The sequence below is a fragment of the Callithrix jacchus genome, chromosome 6, assembly GCF_049354715.1.
Source record: "Callithrix jacchus isolate 240 chromosome 6, calJac240_pri, whole genome shotgun sequence".
NCBI classification, from domain to species: domain Eukaryota; kingdom Metazoa; phylum Chordata; class Mammalia; order Primates; family Cebidae; genus Callithrix; species Callithrix jacchus.
In genome coordinates this window covers 117,944,937-117,966,757 of record NC_133507.1, presented here as the reverse complement: position 1 = coordinate 117,966,757, position 21,821 = coordinate 117,944,937, and the positions used below count along the sequence as shown (strand labels likewise).

Sequence of the window (21,821 nt, the reverse complement as noted above, 5' to 3'; positions counted from 1 at the left end):
CAGCACCTACTGGCCCTATTATCCAAGACCCCTTCCTTGTTCAGGGCTATAGCTCTGGATTTAATAGGAGGGAAGACAAAGACATCTGTAAGGTTTGGGGCCTGAACAACTAGAAGAATGAAGTTGCCATTTACTGAGATGGTAAAGGCAGCAGAGGGAGCAAGTTTTGGGAAGGAAATTTTGGTTTGAGATGATGCCTATTAGACATTCAAGTGGGATCATCAATAGGCAACTGGACATACAAGTCGAAAAGTCAAGGAAGAAGGGACTGGGATATGAATTTGGGATTCATCAGCATGAGTTGTTATACGACATGTTATAAATGATATGTAGGTTTAATATGTAACATAATAACCAAAAATCATTCACAAAAATAATGTACTGAGAAAAAATTTTTTAATGTATCAGGACTCTTAATTCCTATGTCTCTTTTCCAATCTAGTTTTTGTTATTGTCATTGTTAACACATAGGAAGAAACATTCAAACCATATTTTAAAAGGTATAAGGTAAAATAAGTCCATGCATTTATGACTCTACCTCCTGGTTCTCGCAATAACTATCATTGATACTTCTTTTCTATCTTTCTACAAATCTTTTATGAATATAGAAGTATATATATGTATGTTTGTTTATATATTATATATTTGCTTTGTATATAAATGAGGTCATACTTTAAGTACTGTTTGCAACTTTGTTTCTCGTTTTAAAAAGTTTGATAGATTTTTTTAAATCCACCCTCCACAAATGTCACACCAATCTATACTCTCACCAACAGAGAATATGATTGCTTTTTTCATTGTCTTACCTAATACTGGGCGTGACCAAACTTTAATCATTGCCAATCTGGTAATTGAAAAATAGTACTTTAAAAATTTACATATTTCTTCACATATTTATTGACCTTTTATATTTCTTTTTCTGTGAACTGTCTTTTCATGCTTTTTGCATATTTTCCTAGTTTTTAAAAATGGTTTCCAAGAGTTCTTCATGTCTAAGGAAATTAGTCTTTTGTCTGTGCTGAGCCTTTTTTCTAACAAATTATGTCTTGAGTAATAGCTGCAGTAGAAAAATAAAAAGCACAGGTGACGTAAGAGGAGACTTTGGTTGCTGAAGACACTGGAGTCAGGCTTTTTCTCTCTATTTTTTTTAATTCTGAGTTTTTGTTTTTCATTTGAAGGTGTTCTTAATGCTATTAAATTCACAAATATGCTAATTTAAATACCCACTCATATATCTAAAGTACACATTGCAAACATACAAATATCTATTCTCTCCCCTTGTCAATGCCCATTCAGATCGTGGTTTGGAAATGGAGAGAGTAGATTTCCTTTAAACCATAAGTCACAGTTGTTCTTTACAGTTAACGTTAACAAAATTCATACAAAATAGTAATTAGTAGTGATCTTCATACTTGTTAACTCACAAGGAAACACCTTCAAAACTGCATTTTGTTAACGCTTTTATACTAAAATGTAGAAAACTGAATTACACAGATATTGAATGTTAAAAATGCCTTAATATTTTATTCCTCGTACCACTACCCCAGTTTACAGGACAATATACCTGATGTAATGAAAATGAAAAGATAAAGCTACAACAGATGAAAGACTTCAGGACTATACATCTAAATGGCACTACATTGCATCAATTAATAGCTACACTTTTTGCAAACTGTGGCAGTGGCAGTCCTGCACAAGAAGGGTTTCCTGTTTAAGCTGCAGTATCTTTTCTGACTGTGGATGATCATTTCTTCTGTGGCAGATTTTTATCATTCCTCTAATGCATTTAGGATGATTGTCTCAAAGTAACCTGCAGCTCTCCTGACAATTCCTCTCTCTCTCTCCTGCTAAAAACTGTAGCCCTTTCTGCTGTTTTTAGAAACTTCTGCTACCTTATCCACTACTTCCTCCCTCAGATCTATAACCACCACCATAGGGACTACCTGAGCTGCTTCCACCAAAACTACCCCCTTTCATGAATCCAAAATTTGATTGCTGTTGTCCACTATAATTTCCAGAATCATTATTGTTCCCACCACCACCACAGTTACCACCGCCAGAGTTTCTTCCTTCATTGTAACCATCATGTCCTCCACCACCATATCCACCACCTTGATTTCCATATCCTGGTCCACGACCACCGTAGCCCCCTCTATCACTAGAACCAGGGCCACCATCATAGGTGCCACTATCACCTCCAAATCCATTACCTCCACCATCACCTCCTCCATAACTATCTCTGCTGCCACCACCTCCACCACCTTAGATAGCCCTCTTCTTCCACCAAAGTTTCTACTAAAGCCAAAATTACTTCCTCCACCTCTGAAGTTTCCTCCACCACCCATAAAATTGCCAGAGCCACCTCTATAAGCTCTTTGCAATCCAGCAGGCCACATCTCTCATCTAGAGTGGGCCTTTTTCACTTCACAGTTATGCCCATTAATATTGTGGTATTTCCGAATTACAGTTTAATCAACTGTAGCATGATCATCAAAAGTTACAAAAGCAAATCCTCTCTTTTTTCCATTCTGCTTGTCTTCCTAGCTTCTGTGGTTGCAGTCTTGCCATACTTTTTAAAGTCATCTCTCAAATTGTATTCCTCTATATCTTCTTGAATAACCACCAACAAAAATTTCCTTCACTGTTAGATGGGCAGCAGGCTTTGCAAAATCCTCCCTAGAAACAGCTCTCTGGTTCCACTACATGCTTCTCAACCCTATGCGGTTGAGCATCCACCTCTTCAATACAACAGTAAGTCATAAAACCAAAGCCCCTGGAACACCTTGTTTGGGGGTCTTTCATTACCACACAACCTGTGAGTGTATCCCATTTCTCAAAATGTTCTCTTAAACTATCATCTTTAGTTTCAGAGTCAGGCCTCAATAAACAGTTTTCTTAACTGCTCTTGACCATGCCTTCATCCCCATTTTCACCCCCTATAACCTTAGCTCCCTTCTCTTATTTTCAGTGTGCTTTGTGTGTGTGAAGAGGTGGGGAGGGTGGGTAGTACGTTTTTTAACTTATAGACTCAATAAAAATTATCTTATAACCATTCAGGTTTGTTTTTTGGTGGTATAAAGCCTTTTTTTCTTTGAGACAGAGTCTTATCCTGTCACTCAGGCTGGAGTGCAGCGATGTGATATCAGCTCACTGCAACCTCCATCTTGGGTTCAAGCGATTCTCCTGCCTCAGCCTCCAGGTAGCTGGGATTACAGGCACACCACCACGCCCATCTAATTTTTGTATTTTTAGTAGAGACGAGGTTTTACCATATTGGCAAGGCTGGTCTCAAATGCCTGACCTCAAGTAATCTACCCGCCTCAGCCTCCGAAAGTGCTGAGATTACAAGTGTGAGACCTGACCAGTCTCTTAATCTTAACATAGCATAAGACCTCATAAAAGGTCTGAACTTGGTGCTGCTACATGGAATATATTTCCATAATTGTTTCTATAATGTAATGTTTTTCATTATAATCAAGGAAAGAAATAAAGGAGAAAAGAAGCACTAGCTATATGCAAGATAATATATGCAAAGCCTATGCAGTTTCATCTTTACAGCAACGTAGGGAGGCAGCTTTGATTGATCTCATCTTATAAATGAAGACACAAACTCTAAGTGAAATTAAGAAACTCACCTGGCCAGGTGCGGTGGCTCACGCCTGTAATCCCAGCACTTTGGGAGGCCAAGGAGGGTGGTAGGTCAGTTCAAGACCAACCTAGCCAAGATGGTGAAAACCCATCTATACTAAAAATACAAAAATTAGCCAGGCGTGGTGGCAGGCACCTGTAATCCCACCTACTCAGGAGGCTGAGGTAGAGAATTGCTTGAACCTAGGAGGCAGAGGCTGCAGTGAGCTGAGATCACACCACTGCACTCTAGCCTGGGTGACAGAGCAAGACTTCATCTCAAAAAAAAAGAAAAAAAGAAGAAAGAAAGAAATTCACCTAAGGTCACACATTTAGAAATTAGTAAAGAGTTGGCCTATAACAGAACGTCTGTATGCCTCTGTTGTATCTCAAAGTCCACAATTATTTTAAGCAATTTGTTAACAGAAAAGACTCCAGGAAAAAAAATTCTGATTATACTAATATGTTTAGGACTGAACTGACAGATAAAAGAATACAGTATTTCATTCAGCTGTTAGTTTATATTAGATGATCAGTAGATATAAATCTAAGAATACATTAATACATGTAGTGCCCTTGGAGCAAATTATGTGACAAAAGAGAAAGAACACGAAGAAACTCATATGGAACTGTGAGGTTTGTGCATTATAGTGTTTTCAGTCTAACTCTCCAGCTTGCCTGTGTTTTAATAATTATCCCGGCCAGGCGTGGTGGCTCATGCCTGTAATCCCAGCACTTTGGGAGGCCAAGGCGGGTGGATCACGAGGTCAAGAGATCAAGACCATCCTGGTCAACATGGTGAAACCCCATCTCTACTAAAAACACAAAAATGAGCTGGGCACAGTGGCGTGTGCCTGTAATCCCAGCTACTCAGGAGGCTGAGGCAGGAGAATTGCCTGAACCCAGGAGGCAGAGGTTGCAGTGAGCCGAGATCATGCCATTGCACTCCAGCCTGGATAACAAGAGCTAAACTCCATCTCAAAATAATAATAATTATTTTCCCAAGTGTTTTTTCTGATGTGCTCTTGGGAGTGGTCTCTATCTGTGGCCCAGGAAGCCCAGCTGCTCCTGTGGATTGTGGTGGGATTTGAGGTGAGCGAGCAAGAATGGAAGCTGTTGGTTTCTTCTTTGCAGGCCTACAATGGCCATCATCAGGCTTTGGAAGTCCTTCTGCAGTCGCTGGTGGACCTAGACATCAGGGATGAGAAAGGCCGCACTGCTCTGGATCTGGCTGCCTTTAAAGGACACACAGAATGTGTGGAAGCACTTATCAATCAGGGCGCATCCATCTTTGTGAAAGACAATGTAACCAAAAGAACCCCACTTCATGCCTCAGGTAGGTCTTATCAAGGACCTGGTTACCCTAGTTTTGTGGCTTGTTTGGTAAATTTTGATAGAAGGTAAGTAGCATCTTCTTTCATCCTGGGTTTTAAGATATCAATTTTCTTTCCACATCGGACATACTTCCCCTCTTCCAAAATGCTTTTGACTTGCTGTCCTCTTGGAGGTGATTGGTGTTCTCTGCTTCTGGTGCTCTGGCCTTCTTAACTCAAAAGAGAGTTCAGAACCTTTGGCTAAAAGCTACCACAAAACATTCTGAACAAAGGGCAAGGTGCAATGCAATCTTCAGAATAAGTTACATAGAACAAAACACATCAAAATCAAACAGGATTTTAAAGCATAAAACCAACAGCAGGGCTATTTCTTATAAGGAATCATAAGGCAGCAATCTAATCAGCACATAGTTCTGCCAGCACAAATGATGTTTCTTAGCTTTTTTTCACATAATGATGTAAAAATCAAGACACGTCAAAAGTACACATATATATCAAAAAGAAAATCATTTGCCTTTTCTGGGATTTTTCTCCCATGCCGATGAAAAACTGTGTCAAGACACTTCTAGATATATACACAAACATCAAGGGAATATGAAAGAGTGTAGAGCTCAGCTGAGGCATAGATACCTTTGGACTCAGGAAATCCAATGATATCAGCTGTTGATTAGGGGAGTAGGTAACATCTTATAAAGAGAAATAACTATCTTACATGGTGAAATTGGTGTATTGAGGAAGCAAATAAGTGAAGATCGTTTTTCAAAAGATTTTATGATCCTTATTACTTGGGAAAAATTTCCCAGAATGATAGATAGATCTTGTAGAACTATTTCCATCCACATCCCTGAATTTCCAAGCCACTGAAGAAAAACAATACAGAGATTGAAAAAACCTGATTGTTGTCTACTTACCTGGAACCAACTGTTGCTGGAAAAAGAACTTAGCCATTAGGTTAGTAATGGTTGGTGTGGTTGGATAATAAATTCTTATTTCTCATCCCATTTTTCTCCCCAGCCATTCTTGGTATTATTAAAAAATACAAATTTTGTCCTCCTTTTTTAAAGATTAGTTGCCTATTATTAAGAGAAGCATCCTATTTTCATTATTATATAATTCCTCACAAGTACAAAGGGTCTACTTTGATTGTAGAAAATCGCCCTTATAAACAGTAACAGTGAAGAACAATTATTGTCACTCATTTGCCAGTGTGATATGGGTTGTGGTCCAATGAAGCCCCCTAGTGGTCAAGAAGACTCACTCAACTTGGATTTTCCTCGTGTCATTTCATTAAAAAGAGACTGTCACTGGACGGTTCACAAAATGTCTACTGTGCAGAAGCTTTAGCCTGTGCTTTGAGGATCTGCTTACCCAAAACCTTTTTCAACTCTCTTGAGAGTTGATATGTTGAGTTTCAAATCCTCAAGGAGCAAAAGCCAGGATGAGTATTAGAGGTTTGGGCACAGTAGTTGCAGTGACAGTTGTAGTCTTTGAGTTGTGTGAAAAATGGTTGTCACTCATAGCTAGGGAGAGGCTGAGCTAGTCTGAGACAAAGCTGGACCTGACAGCAGAGCTAAAGATGTTAGCATCTTTTTTCTAGAAGGCAATTTGGAAAAAAAAAATGTAGTGTGTAGGAAGCCAATGAGAATTTAAGTTTGGCTACAAACTTCAGGGGAATGTAAATTTACTTGAGGGACTGGTAAATTTACATTCCCAGTACTCTGGATGGCTGAGGTGGGTGGATCACCTGAGGTCAGGATTTTGAGACCAGCTTGACCAACAAGGTGAAACCCCATCTTTACTAAAAATACAAAAATTAGCTGGGCGTGGTAGCGCACATCTGTAGTCCCAGCTACTTGGGAGGCTGAGGCAGGAGAATCGCTTGCACCCAGGAGGCAGTGGTTGCAGTGAGCCAAGATTACACCACTGCACTTCAGCTTGGGCAACAGAGCGTGACTCTGTCTTCAAACAAACAAACAAAAAACTTACTTGAGGCGTATTAGCTAAGTTCAGAAAGCTACTGTACAAAATAAACAAAAAGCTCAACTCTAGAAACTGTTTTGCTGAAGGTGAGTGATACAAAGTTAGATAATTTTTATCTTCTGTTTAGCCAAAAATCAGATGTCGCTTGAGCTGTTATGATTATGACTATTTTTAGTATTAAATTGCTACAGAAAGAGGAACCAGTCAAAATAATGCCATTTTTCCATCTTCATAAACCTGCCATCTGTAGTATTTAGCTGTCAGTCCTTTGTTAGTCATTTCCTTTTAGCCATGCATTAAACCTCTTGCCTATTTCACCAATGGTAGCAGATTTAGTGTGATTGTAAGAACAAAAAACATAGCAGCAGCAGCAACCACAGTAACCACATATTACCTATACTCCAATCCACAGAATTTCCTCCCGAGATACATAAATGGACTGTTGCTGAGAATGCAATGGTCTACAAAACGTGTGCATTATTCCTGTAGTTCATTTGAGTGCTGTTGATGAATGCAAGCTAATTCTAATATGTACGTATTGTACCCGGAAAAAATGTGTCATTGTTAAATTAGCATTCTCTCATGCCTGGCGAGCGAATAAAAAGTCTGCAAAATGCAGCTCTTAGGAGAGCCTTTGTCAACCTCACACAGCGGCGTCTATTCCCTTGTCTCTCCACATCGATAATGCGGCAAATGCAATGCACTTTGCGGCCTTCTCATTGTTAGAGAGGCGAGAGGTCACGTTTGGAATTTTAACCACAGTTGCTCTCATCTTACTCCCTAAGTGGGAAGCCATGCCTGTTGTAAGGCTTTCGTTTCAAATTCAACAGCCTGGCGGAAAGCAGCTTACCCCGGGGTTATCTTTACAGGTTTGCTTCGCAGCCCCTGTGGGACCACAGCCTTCTAAAGCAACCTGGTGTTGGTGCGCACAGGGGTGCTTCCAGTGCTCCTGCCCTAGCCGGTCCAGGCCGGCCCCACCCCGTGTGGGGGCCACGTTTCCTGCCCACACGGGCCCCACTCAGTCCGCTGGGCGAGGAGGGGCAGGGGAGGCCCGGCCTGGCGTAGGAAAGGGCTCCCATGGAGCCCAGTGACACCTGGCCCAGGCACGAGGGCTCCTGGGAAGGCAGAGAAAGCTAGGGCTGCGGTTTGGGGACGGCGGGGCAGAGGGACCACCAATCAGCAGTGAGCGGATGGAGGGTGCACACCCTATCGGCGTGAGGTTTTGTTTTCTGCCACAATCCATCAGTCAGAGCTGTTGCAGTGATATCTACTTTAGAATGCAAAACGACCTGGGAGAAGAGGCAGCCCCAGCTCCCTACTCCCTTCCCTTCAGCCCTCTCCCATCTCCCCTCCACTTCTCTCCTTCCTTCCTCCCCTCCCTCCTCCTCCATCCTGCTGCGGCTCCTCTCATCTTCCACTCCCTTCTCTTCCTTCTTCCTTCTTTTTAAAAGGGCTGGAGGCAGGGTAGACACAGGATGATTATATAGAATTGGGTGACTCAGAGGAACAAAAAGGGGAGCTGACTAGTGGGGAGAGATTATTAGCCCCATAACCGGAGATAAGAAAGGACCTCGAATGTAGAAAAGCCCTCAACACAGGAACTAGAAAAGGAGGTGGGGATCAAAGCGCCCTTCTAGGAAGAAAGGGGGAGACAGATTAACACGGAGGCACTCTGCCCAGAAACCACCTTGAGCTAGAAGCCAGCGGGAGGGATCCAGCGGCAACAATGGAAAACTACTGATTTGAAGTCCAAACAAATGTGGGCACGGTAGCTCATGCCTGTAATCCCAGCACTTTGAGAGGCCAAAGAGGACAAATTGATTGAGCCCAGGAGTTCGAGACCGTCCTAGGCAATATGGTGAAACCCATCTCTACTAAAAATACAAAAATTAGCAGATGTGGTGACGCATGCCTGTAATCCCAGCTACTCGGAAGGCTGAGGCAGAAGAATCGCTTGAACTGGGGAGGCAGAGGTTTCAGTGAGCCGAGATCATGCCATTTCACTCCAGCCTGGGCGACAGAGTGCGATTCCATTTCAGAAAAAGTCACTTGGTGGCTCATGCCTGTAATACCAGCGCTTTGGGAGGCTGAGGCAGGCAGATCACCTGAGGCTAGGAGTTTGAGACCAGTCTGGCCAACATGGTGAAACCCTGTCTCTACTAAAAATGCAAAAATTAACTGGACATGGTGGTGCATGCCTGTAATCCCAGCTACTCTGGAGGCCAAGGCAGGAGAATCGCTTGATCCCAGGAGATGGAGGCTGCAGTGAGATGACATTGCACCACTGCACTCCAGCCTGGGTGACAGAGGGAGACTCCATCTCAATAAATAAATAAATAAATAAATAAATAAATAAATAAATAAATAAATAAATAAAATCACTTGATAGAGATATGTGTAGTGTTGTCCTGTTAAAAAGAATGTCCACTATTTTCTTTTTCAGTAATTAATGGTCACACACTGTGTTTACGGCTGTTACTAGAAATTGCAGACAACCCGGAGGTGGTGGATGTGAAAGATGCCAAAGGACAGTAAGTGCACTCACACGTGGCCTTGGGCTGACATTTCAGTCACAGCAGCTACTGGGTTGGGTTGTTAGATTGTTACAAGGGCTGACTGCGGAACTGGGAAGTTGGGGGAATGTAGTTGGGCGAGTGCCCTGGACTAATGAGAAGGCTTTATATTACAGTTACAGTGTATATATCCAAGAAAAGCATGAAGGGGTGTGTGTGTGCATGCCTTGATGAAAAGGATCACCTTTTTAAGGGCTGTGGCCATGTTTCCTGGCTCTTATTTATGTTCCCTCTTTCCACCCATTTTTATTCTCTTCTGAAACTGCTATACCATTGCCGTTTTCTAATTAATAAATAGGACAGACCTCATGTGGTTATCTCTATTATTAAAATTCTTCAGATGTGTTTTCTTCCTCAAGTTTGTTTTTTTGAAGTAATTTCCTTCTGTTGGCTTATTCCCCACCTAATCTTCTCTTATAAATAGGAAATGCAGAGCAAATAGTCAGCAGTGACTAGCCCCACGCATGTGAATCAGTGTCATAGTCAGAATCTCACCTCCCTCTTGCATCACAACACTCTGTTCTTTCCCTGAGACTTGTCAGACTTTTCTTTAGGGAAAGAAACTTTGTTTAAATGAAATCTTTAGCAGAAGTCCAACACAGAATACTACAAAGTAGAGCTGCTCTGATGGAAGCAAGAGGGGCTTCTACATACACATACTCCCTGCCCTTGATATCTAGTGAGTGATACATAGGTCTGAAAATGGTGAGATTAACATGAATATATTTATTGAAAAGGAAGCTTCCCTTGCCTCATCCCTTGGGATCATTCCACCAATAACATTCCATGTGGCCATCAGAGGAGAGGCAGATAGCTTGTTCTGCATAGCATATAGCAAATTGGGAACACTCAGAAAATATTAAGCAATTGTCAAGATGAGAGGGGAAGAGAATGAGAGAGAAAAAGAGAATGTCCTCCCACTGGTAGTGATGAATATTTTTTTAATCTCCTTTTTAAAAGCCTACTTTATATCTCTCTGCCTAGAACACCACTGATGCTTGCAGTCGCATATGGACATATTGATGCTGTTTCGTTGTTACTTGAAAAGGATGCCAACATAGATACTGTTGACATCCTAGGATGCACAGCTTTACACAGAGGGGTATGTACATCTTTTCGGCTTTAGTCAAGAAATTTTTTAATGAGCTTGTTTTCTTTTTTTTTCATTCTATGAATTTTTAGCAAAAAGATTGTTTCCTAATATAACCAATTAACCTTATTCAGTCAAAAAGAAATTATAAAATCCATGGCAAAGGCAAAATAATGGAAGATTTTGCTCTTAAGATTTTATGTTAGATTGTGATAATAGATGCATGGACTCCTACTGTTGGTGAAATTGGTTCTGCTTTCTGACTACAAAATACATGTATATTATAGAAAATTTGCAAAATATTTTTTTAAAGCCCAGAAAAGAAAATCACAATCACCAGTAATCATACCTCCTGAAGATAACCACTTTTTGGTGTATATTATCTCCAATCTTTTTTCTATATATAGATTTGTTTTAAATTTTAAAAGGAGAGAATACTGAAGATATTATTTGGAATCTGCTTTTTTTCTCTTAGTGTATCAAGGACCTTTTTTCATGTCACTTTCTTCTGCATTATGATTTTTAATGCCTCATTGTGTTCAGGTGCCATAGTTTATTTCAGTTATTACCTGGTTTTAAGTAGTTATGCTATTTCTAATTGTTTGTCATTACAAATAATGCCAAATATGTCTCCCGTGTACAGTTATTTGCGCACATCTGCTGAAGTGTTTTTTTTTTGTTGTTGTTTTGTTTTTGTTTCTGTTTTGGTCTCACTCTTATCACCCAGGCTGGAGTATAGTGGCACAATCTCAGCTCACTGCAATCTTCACCTCCCAGGCTCAAGCAATCCTCCTACCTCAGCCTCACACCAGTAACTGGGACCACAGGTGCATGCCAGTATGCCTAGCTAATGTTTGTATTTTCTGTAGAGATGAGGTTTTGCCATGTTGCCCAGGTGGTTCTCGAACTACTGGGTTCAAGTGATCCTCCTGCCTCCGCCTCCCAAAGTGCTGGGATTGAGGCTTGAGCCACTTGCATCCTCTGGACTCTTTTTTAAAGCATGCCAAATAAACTAAGTGAATACAACATAAATTATAAAATTGCTATTTTGGGCTGGTACCAAGCACACTGGTAAATGAAGAGAATAAAAACTCTATGTGATCATTGTCACAATCATAGTTTTTGTTTCTTGGGTGCTTCCGACGGGCTGTACAACAGGCTGAGAGCCTTTGCATCTATTATCTCAGTCCTCACAACACCCTGTGAGGTGTTATTACTATTCTTATGTACAGGTAAATAGAGTGAGGCACGGAGAGGCAAACTGACCTGTCACAGGGGAGCCAAGCTTTCACTTACACCTTCCTGATTCTAAAACTGATAGTTACCTCTGTATCATGGTATCTTTCATGGTTGCTGGGAGAGGCAAGAAATGTTTGGAAATGCTGATGTTCACAAATCTTTCTGTTATGAATTTTGCTGAGGTTGTCCTGTCTTCTGCCCTTGAAATAGGCCAGAGCCTGCCTGCCTTAAAGACCCAGGCATATGTCCACTTGCTCTAAGCCCAGCCTCACTTAGCCAATGGCTTTGCTTCCTGAATCTTCTGAGATTTGTTTTGTGTTCTAATTGCAATGTATCAGATTATGACAGGACATGAGGAATGTGTGCAAATGCTGCTGGAACAAGAAGTGTCAATTCTCTGTAAAGATTCCAGAGGGAGGACACCCTTGCACTATGCGGCTGCTCGTGGCCACGCCACGTGGCTGAGTGAGCTGCTCCAAATGGCTCTTTCTGAGGAGGACTGTTGTTTCAAAGATAACCAAGGCTACACGCCACTGCACTGGGCTTGTTACAATGGTAAGTTGCTTATCGTTTGACTGATTCCATTAGACTTCCTACCCCATGACCACTGTGAGCTCAGGGTAGGTGAGAGCCTTGTGTAACTCTGCAAACCACGGTTTCTAATCTTTCTGCACCCAAGATACCTTTTTTGCATATTTTGTTTGTTTTCAATAATTCTCACCTGTCCATAGCTGCTGCGATGCCTTAATTGACTAAAGTTCACTTTCCGCTTTTAGTTAATCATTAACACATAACTCGTAATCAGAACTGATAAGCTTAAAGGACCAGTTTTATTCAGAGTTTCTGATGTATGTAATCAGATCTATGTAACCAGGGATCCCACAAGGAATTATAAGACTAAAACCAAATGTGTATATATATATATACACACACACACACACACACACACACATATATATATATGATTTAATAACCTGTCACAATTGATCAATTGATTACTAGTAGATGCATGATTCATCTTTTGGTATTTCTTTTTTATGTTTCATAGTCCCCATAAAGTTTGTCGTATTTACTATTTGGGAGATTTTAAAATTTGTATTTCACTTATTTTAATTTAAAAATGCATGCTAATTATACCAATTCCAAAGTATGAAAGTATCTGAAGTAAAATTGTTACTGTTTCCAAACCTAATTTCTAATGTAATTCTGTGTGCATCTTTCATAATTCTTCCTTTGAGAATATAAATAATTACAAATAAATGTGGATCTGTTTTTTGAAACTAGATAACAACCATTCTATAACTGTTTTCGTTGGTGTTTAATTAAAATTGTATTGCAGATATTCTTACAAATCAATATGTATCAATATGGATTGATCTTGTAATAGTTGTATATTACGTCGTAGCAATATGTATACCAGAATTTATTATTTATTCAACCAGATTTCTGTAGATTGACATTCAGATTTTTTGTTTTCCTATTACGGACAATGTGTCAATGTGTGTGTCCATATTATGGTACCATAAATTCTGTCAGATAAGTTTCCAGAAATAAAATTATTGAGTAAGGGGGTTTGTATATTTTTAAATTTTAATAAATTATACCATATTATTTTGCAAAAAGGATATCAAAGTTTATTATTTTACCGAACATTTCTATAAAAGTTAGTGTTTTTCCACACACTTCCCAACCCAGAATAACACCTTTTAAAATTTTTGTCAATTTGAAGGGCAAAAAAAAGGGTATCTTGTTGTTGCCTTTTGCATTTCCCTATTTAATAGTACATGTATTGGCTATTTGTGTTTCCTCTTCTGGAAATTACTTTTCCATCCATTGCTCACTTTTTTCTATTGAGCGATTTGTCTTTTCTTGTATGCTTGTAGGAGCACCTTGTCTTAGTGATATGAATGTGATATGATGAATGTTTAATGATATGAATGTCTTAGAAATATAAATATTTTTCTTCCTTGTTTATGATATCTTTTTGCATGTAGAGATTTTGAGCTTTTATGTACTTGAATATATCAGATTTTTTTATGGTTTCCAAGCTTCCAGTCTTTCTTCAAAAGTTCTCCTAACCCTAAGATTCTATAAATATTTTCCCATATAGTTTTTACTTTGCTTCTATAATTTTATTTTTACATTTCAATTAGTCAATTAATTTTAATTTAGAAACTATTAATAGTTCCACGAAAGGCATTTTTGTGTGTGTGTTCTAATTATATCAATTTAAGACCTCTCACTGTGTTTTCATTACAGTCCTCTTTTTTTTCATTCATTCTGCCTCAGTAAGAGCTGAATTTTCTATTTCTTCAATTTAGTTGATCCCTTCTTGCCATCAGAGGATTGTGTTTTTTGTTTGTTTGTTTGTTTGTTTTTGTTTATCTACTAATGGTGGCCCCCATCTGGGTCAAGCTCTGGCGTTCTCTGGCACTGGAGAACCTACAAGAGGCGAAGGATGCAGTGAGATTATTGATTATCATGGCAGGCAGCAAACCTGACACAGGCGCATCATCTCCCCAGGTTCAGGGTGAGAGGTGTCTGTGTTCTTAGGCCTCTCCAGGTACAGGCAGGGGAGGAGGAGCAGTCCTCTCCTAAGTAGTTCACCCTTCAGTGCAGCCTTTGTCCAGGTCTGAGTTTCAAGCTCCTATCTTCCCAGATTCCTTTTCACTGGGCACTTTGAAATATTGAAAGAAGCTCAGTCATCTCCAGTCCTACCTGCACAAACTCCTAAATTGGGGTTCATATAGTCCCCATTTAAGGAATGCTATGTGTGGATGCTACCCTAAGCTAGATCCTTTGGAAGAGTTAGGTGTCAGGGACTATTTGAATGAGGGTTCCATGTAGTTAGTTGGAAGGCTAAATAGTACAACTTGCCTGAAGCTGCCAGCTTTGTTTGGGGGATGGGGGTGGTGGGATGGAGTCTTACTCTGTCACCCAGGCTGGTGGTGCAATATCGGCTAACCACAACCTCTGCCTCCTGGGTTCAAGCAATTCTTCTGCCTCAGCCTCCCGAATAGCTGGGACTACAAGCATGCACCAGCATGCCTGTCTAATTTTGGGAGTTTTTCTTTTTGTATGTGTATTTTTAGTAGAGATGGGGTTTTGCCATGTTGGCGAGGCTGGTCTTGAACTCTTGACCTCAGTGATCTGCCCTCCTCGACCACCCAAAGTGCTGGGATTACAGGCATGAGCCACCATGCCTGGCCTCTGCCAGCTTTCTATATTTATTACTTCATATGCTTATTAATCTGTCTAAAACCAATATTGCCTTTCTCTTTTAGATACAAGAAAGGTTTGATTTGTATTTTAACACTTCAGATTGTCTAACCTTCATCATTCTGAGGTAGATCATAAGGGAACTTTCACTAATTTAGTACTGAGTTCAACCAAGAAGAGTTTCAGGGCAATCTGTGTTCCAAAGCCAAATGGCAATGTCTTCTCACCTTGTAATTGAGAAACACAGAGAGGATTTTTTTTTTTTTTTTTTTTACCAGGTCTGTAATGAAGGAATGCTTAGTCAGGCTGGGGAACCATTACCCTTCTTCCTGGGAGACAATACCAGATGTCAAGATCTGTCTTGTTTGTATAGAACTTCAGAAACCACAATGAGGCCCTTTACTGAATAAAGTTCCCACCATCCTGTGACATAGATAGGGCAGATATTCCTAGTCCAGTTTTGTATATGTGAGAAACTGAGGCTCAGAGATCTCAACTAAATGGACTCAGATCACATAACAAGTAAGCTGACAGCTAGGACCTTACTTAACTCAAATTCAGTTGATTTGAAAACCACCTTCCATTTTGTTGAAAACAATCTCTCATATTCATTCATCTACTTATTTGAATAGTGCTTACTGAGTGGCCATGATATGCCAAGAACTGTTCTTGGGGCCAATTTAAACACATGTAGTATTTTATAGTCAAAACCTTTTCACATGCCTTATCTCAAATACTGTTTTTTACTAATGACAGTTTTGCCTCTCCGCTGTAACATATAACTGTAAGTGGAAGTATTTGTATGGGTGAAAGGTACATTTCCTCTTATAAATATGGAAAAATTGAAGCATGCCTGTGTGAAGCATCTATCTTTCAAGAGCTGAGCATAACACAGAATATATTCTGCTTGCAAATGAGTTGTATTCTCTATTTCTCTCCACCAGACCATATGGCCTTCATTGTTTTATTTGTTCATTAAGTCTCAGAACACCTGTGAACATAGTTAATAACAGTTTGGCATTTTGTTAATTTTATCCCATAGAGAATGAATGTTCAGCCAATTCAGGAAAATTCATAAGCCAAAACTCAATACTTAATGAAAAAGCAGATTGGGTTGAACAAAATTTCTTTCTTGAAAACTCCCTAAATGATTTTTCTTTCTTGCAGGTAATGAAAACTGTATAGAGGTACTTTTGGAGCAAAAATGTTTTCGCAAATTTATTGGTAATCCCTTTACTCCACTGCACTGTGCAATGTAAGTAGAAATGCTGAGAATTAATGGTATTGCTTTAATTATTTTAACTACACATAGAAAAGTTGCTTTTTAGGGGGAAAAAAGCTTTTAGATTACAGATAAAACTGAAATATTCCATTTTGCTGCTAAAGACAAGTAGATCTGATAGCAAACTGTTAATGATTTTCCCAGAGCTATTTGTGGAGTGCCACAGTTCCAAAGGGACACACCTGCCACCCTAGGGAAATCTCATGAAGGGGTAGAGTGAGAGGTGCATTACACATGTGGAGAACTCTTCAGGTATAACTCACGTTCGTCTGCCAAATTCTAAAAATAAGTCAGAGTTGACAATAGTATGCCTACAGATGGTTAGAAAGACATTTCACACTAGGACAACTTTTCATATACTGAAATTCTTCATCTTTCATATGTCGTAAGTTCTTTTCTGATAAATTTAATTTTTGCTCCAGTCTCAATGGTGAGCTTGTTCAGTGGATACAGTGACTTTAAGTCAGACTTCCATAGTCAGCCTGCGAGTCTGTGTTCAACAGGGCTTCCATGATTAGCCTGGGGGCCCAAGACCCGGGGATGCTTTGTCTTTACATTGTCTCTGGCCTTTATATGAAGCTGGGCCATTTGATTGGAGAGATCTTGGAGGCATAAAATAGATCAATAAAGAAAGTATACGTGAAAAAGAGTCAGAAAAAAATTTAAATCTGAGGGAAGCATGTTTATTCCACTTTGGTATCTCCAAAACACCTAACATGGTACCTTGTGTAAGTGCAGTAAACTTCTACTAGATATAGAGGTTCTGAAGTAATGCTGGGGTTACCAAGGGTTTCAATACCATAAGTGTATGCCATTGAAACATATACCACAAATATTTATGTTTGATTATTTTCAAATGCTTGAGATTACCAAATATACGGTATATAAGAAGATGGGTTAAGAGGGGATACAATGTAAAAGAGTGAGATTGTTACATTAATAACCACTTTTATTTTAGAATAAATGACCACGGGAATTGTGCATCATTGTTGCTTGGGGCCATAGATTCCAGTATTGTCAGTTGTAGAGATGACAAAGGCAGGTAAGTAACCCTAAAACAGCATAACTTTTATCTTGATGAGTCTTAGTCTCTGCTTTGCAGTTGCAGAGTAGCCAAGCATCTATGTTTTTAATTAAAAAATAATGGATAAGCATGGTTTTTAATATTTCAGAGGGGATATAATTAAAACAAATTTCCTTTTAGCCCGGAATCCCTAGCCTCTTCCACAGAGAAAGCTACTATACACTGTTATTTACAAATTTTATGTTGTCCTAAATATTTTCTGTGCATATCTATAAACATATATACATACATATGTGTATATGCATGTATTCTTTTTGCACTTGGTAGCATTCTATAACAATGCTCTACTTTTAGTATGTCTTGGAGAACCTTCCATACCAAAACATATAGATTTATCATATTCTTTTTAAAGCTGCATATTATTTCATTGAATGGATATGCTATAATTTGCTCATCCTGCCCTCTATTGAAGAACATTTAGGTCATTTCCAATATTTTGCTGTTTCAAAGTGTGGTGGAGTGAACATTCTCATATATGTGTCTGTACACATGACCAAGTGTATCTGAGAGATTAAGACCTAGAATTGGATTTCTTGGTTAAAGGGTTAATAGTTTTAGATTTTGATAAATAATGCCAAATTATCCTCTAAAAGAAATTAAGCATCCACAATAGATGATATGATGGGCTTTTAAATTTTTATTTTAAAAAATACCTATAGATTTAAGGATTAATTTTGAAAGTATCTGTCTCAAAAATAAAAGTAGACTCACTGGAATTTAATTTTAAAGAGTTAGTAAAAACACTGATTTCATTATCAGGGCCAACACATACACCCCCCGAAATCTGGGGGGTTCCAGTCACATAGGTGACTTCAGTGTCTACCCTGGATGACCTTTAGAGGGAGGGGGCCTGATCGCTATGTCTATAAACTGAGAAGTTTGAAATCCTTAAGACAACACCATGTACATGTTTCTTGGGCAGTTACTAAGGAGAATGAAGTTTAAAGGAAACTGAAGTGATACTTGTTTTAAATCTTTAGGACACCCCTTCACGCGGCAGCATTTGCTGATCATGTGGAGTGCTTGCAGCTTCTTCTGAGACACAATGCTCAAGTGAACGCAGTAGATAATTCAGGGAAAACAGCACTGATGATGGCTGCTGAGAACGGGCAGGCAGGCGCTGTGGGTATGTGCTTGTTGTATGGACTTTACATTTATGCCCATCCAAAAACCAAAATAATGTCAAATCAAGAAATCAGTTGTTCTCATATTATATACATGTGGAAAAGGGCCATTAGCAGTTTTACCTAGGTCACCTGATTCTACCTGTTCGAGCATCTTCCGCTCCCTGTTTTTTGATTCTTGGTGGACCTTGTCACAGAGCCCACCCATCTGCAGTGAAATTCTTAACATTTAGAAACCAAGTTTAACAGCAGAATCATTTTAAATGGAAATAATGAACTATAATAAAAGCAGTTAAAATTAATGCCTATTAACCTCAAATTTGGATAACACAGATATGATAATAAATTACTCCCCTTTTTCTTTAAAAATATTAAATATGATTATGTGAGCTGTACTAATTTAAATATGTTATTATGTTTGTAGTAACTTCTTCAAAATGCATGTGATTAGCATCTCATCTAAGTAACCCTCTTTTGGGCTTTTTCTACAGATATTTTGGTGAACAGTGCCCAGGCTGGTCTGACTGTAAAGGATAAGGACTTGAATACACCCTTACATTTGGCTTGTAGTAAAGTATGTAAATGAATTTAAAACATTGCTACTTCATGTTGTAATAATGGTAATAGCACTGAAATGCTATCTCAGAACTGTGTAGCATGGCTCTTAATTAGGATGTACATTTTTCCAGAGTCTTGTCAACTAAAAGTGGAATTGAAGGGTGAGAAGGAAAAGACAGACCCACTAGGTTGTTGAAGATATGCTTCATCCACACGAATGATGCGGACATGCTTTTCATGGCGCTTGCCACTTGCATTATTGCTGTAGTCTGTCTGTCTTGATACTGCCACTGTATCTGTCTTCCTGGTTGTCGTATCACATTTTGGTACCACATAAAAGTTAGGACATTAGTTAGATGGCTTGTAAAGCATAAGTAGTTTTACTTGTTTTCCTTTTGTTGCATTTGAAGACATAGTAGTAACAGCCAAAAGATACTCTACTATGAAGCAAATAAATAGATCTATGTGTATTTCCACCCTCCCCCCTTTCTTCTGGTGTGTAATTCAATGCAAAGAATGTGGTTTTTTTTATTATATATATATAATTTATCTTTTATGGAATATATATAAATTGTATATATATAATTTATCTTTTAATATCATAGATATGATTTTACAAAACTTGGTTTCGTTGCTGAATAGTATATTATGAATGTCTTTTGGACATCATGTTTTATGGTATTTTAGAAGATATGTAGTATTTCAGCTTAGAAATGGGCCATCCTTCATTCAACCCATCTGCTGTTAGACATACAGCTCCTTTTCAATTATCTGTGAGTACAAGTTCAGTATCTCTTATCTGAATGCCTGGGACTAGGAAGTGTTTTGGATTTAGGAATTTTTTTGGATTTTAGAATATTTGCATTATGCCTGTTGATTATCCCAAATCCGGATTTTATAGCATTTTTTATTTCAGATTTTTGAATTTGGGATGCTCAATCTGTATAAATAATGCTTATTGCAGAGAAATCTTTTATAAACATCCTTATTTATTTCTTTAAGATAAATTCCCAAGGGTAGAATTATTGAGTCTAAGGATCTAAAGATATAATTTTTTTTTTTTGAGATGGAATCTTAATCTTTTGCCAAGGCTGGAGTGCAGTGATGCAATCTCAGCCCACTGCAATCTCTGCCCCCTGGGTTTAAGCGATTCTCCTGCCTCAGCCTCCTGACTAGCTGGGACTACAGGTGTGTGCCATCATGCCTGGCAAATTTTTGAATTTTTTCAGTAGAGATGGGGTTTCACCATGCTGGCCAGGCTAGTCTCGAACTCCTGACCTTGTGATCCACGTTCCTCAGACTCCCAAAGTGTTAGGATTACAGGCATGAGCCACCACACCCAGCCGGATATAAATATTTTTAGACCAACTTGCCCTCTTATGAGGTCAGAACAGTTTATACTCCAACAGCAGTGCCTCAGAATAAAACCTCCATGGACATTTCTAAAATTATATTTAAGGGTCTCCCATATAAGGTATTATAGTATGAAGCCAGTTAGCACCCATGGTGGTGGTTTATTTCAATGTAGTTAAAATATTCTCAGTGTTACCTATATGGTACCAGAAGTCTCAGCCATTCCTTTCATTGCTTGCATTTTGTCACTTCATGCTCTGGGAAGCCCATGGGAACCACAAAAAGTACTCAGCTTTATGAAGTTTATTTCAAGGTATAGTATTTTGGTGAATATAAGTGCAATGCTTTTCAAACTTGATCATGCAAATGAATCACCTGGGAATTTTGTGAAAAAGCAGATTCTGATTTATTAGGTCTGGGGCAGAGCTTGAGATTCAGCAGTTCTAACTCCCAGTAATACTAATGAGGCTGGTCTGCAGGCCACATGTTGATTAGCAAGGGCTTAGGAAGCCGTGACTCCTTAAAAGGGTATCAGGCCTGAAATTGTGAAGGGGTCTCTGACTCATCAGTTGATTTTCAAAAATTATTAACCATCTAATTTTCATAAGGTACAGAGAGATATTTCCACTGGTTGAGGAAGAAAAGGATGTTTCTTTGAAATAGGCTTTCTTCACAATATGAGGCAATTAATGATGATGAATGATATAGATAATAGATGTAATGGGAATTCCAAGGATAAATGGGTCACTGAAGTAGTAACTGATATTTTGAAATAGGAGTCAGTATGGGACTTTTGAGATATGTTAAATGTTGAAGTATTCAAACAATATTCCTAATTTTACTCCCTACTTACCAGCCGACCTAGCTAAACTAGCATCTGCTTTAGCTCTCTGGGCATTAATTTTAAAATTTATCTTAGCAATATTAATATTTTGGATCAGACTTATGTTAACCAAGTTCTAATAGACCTTATTAGGACTCTTACAATGTCTGGAGCCCATTTGCTATTAAGAAGAAAAAAATGACTCAGAAAATAACCCTACAGAATGTTGTAAAGCAGAGGAAATTCATTTTCAATTTAAATTACAATGAAGAAATTTTTCAGTAACTTTTCTGTGTCTCTGTCCCATATTTCTTATCATCCTTTTTCTTTATTAGGGTCATGAAAAATGTGCCTTGTTAATACTTGACAAGATACAAGATGAGAGCCTTATTAATGCAAAAAATAATGCACTGCAGACGTAAGTGTAACTACTAATGTTGGACTTGAACCCAGAGTCATAGTCATTTATTCTACAAATACAAAGAGCCTGCAATATGCCAGACTAGCTCTGGGGAGCACAGAGGTGAAAGATGCA

At 38.9% G+C, this 21,821-nt stretch overlaps 1 protein-coding gene across 12 annotated transcripts in view; it reads left to right on the top strand.

Annotated features, from left to right (window-relative positions):
* Positions 1 to 21,821, top strand: part of ANKRD44 (ankyrin repeat domain 44) — a 340,075-nt gene that overhangs the window by 309,434 nt on the left and 8,820 nt on the right. For 10 of the 12 annotated variants that reach the window (XM_078328068.1, XM_035305206.3, XM_078328070.1 and 7 more), the window contains 9 exons: positions 4,762 to 4,963; positions 9,385 to 9,472; positions 10,499 to 10,616; positions 12,182 to 12,398; positions 16,230 to 16,317; positions 17,303 to 17,386; positions 18,409 to 18,554; positions 19,044 to 19,126; positions 21,622 to 21,704. In XM_078328068.1, the coding sequence (XP_078184194.1) occupies positions 4,762 to 4,963; positions 9,385 to 9,472; positions 10,499 to 10,616; positions 12,182 to 12,398; positions 16,230 to 16,317; positions 17,303 to 17,386; positions 18,409 to 18,554; positions 19,044 to 19,126; positions 21,622 to 21,704 (1,109 nt within the window). The remainder of the gene's footprint in view (positions 1 to 4,761; positions 4,964 to 9,384; positions 9,473 to 10,498; positions 10,617 to 12,181; positions 12,399 to 16,229; positions 16,318 to 17,302; positions 17,387 to 18,408; positions 18,555 to 19,043; positions 19,127 to 21,621; positions 21,705 to 21,821) is intronic. The other 2 variants (XM_035305211.3, XM_035305212.3) reach the window with 1 other exon arrangement.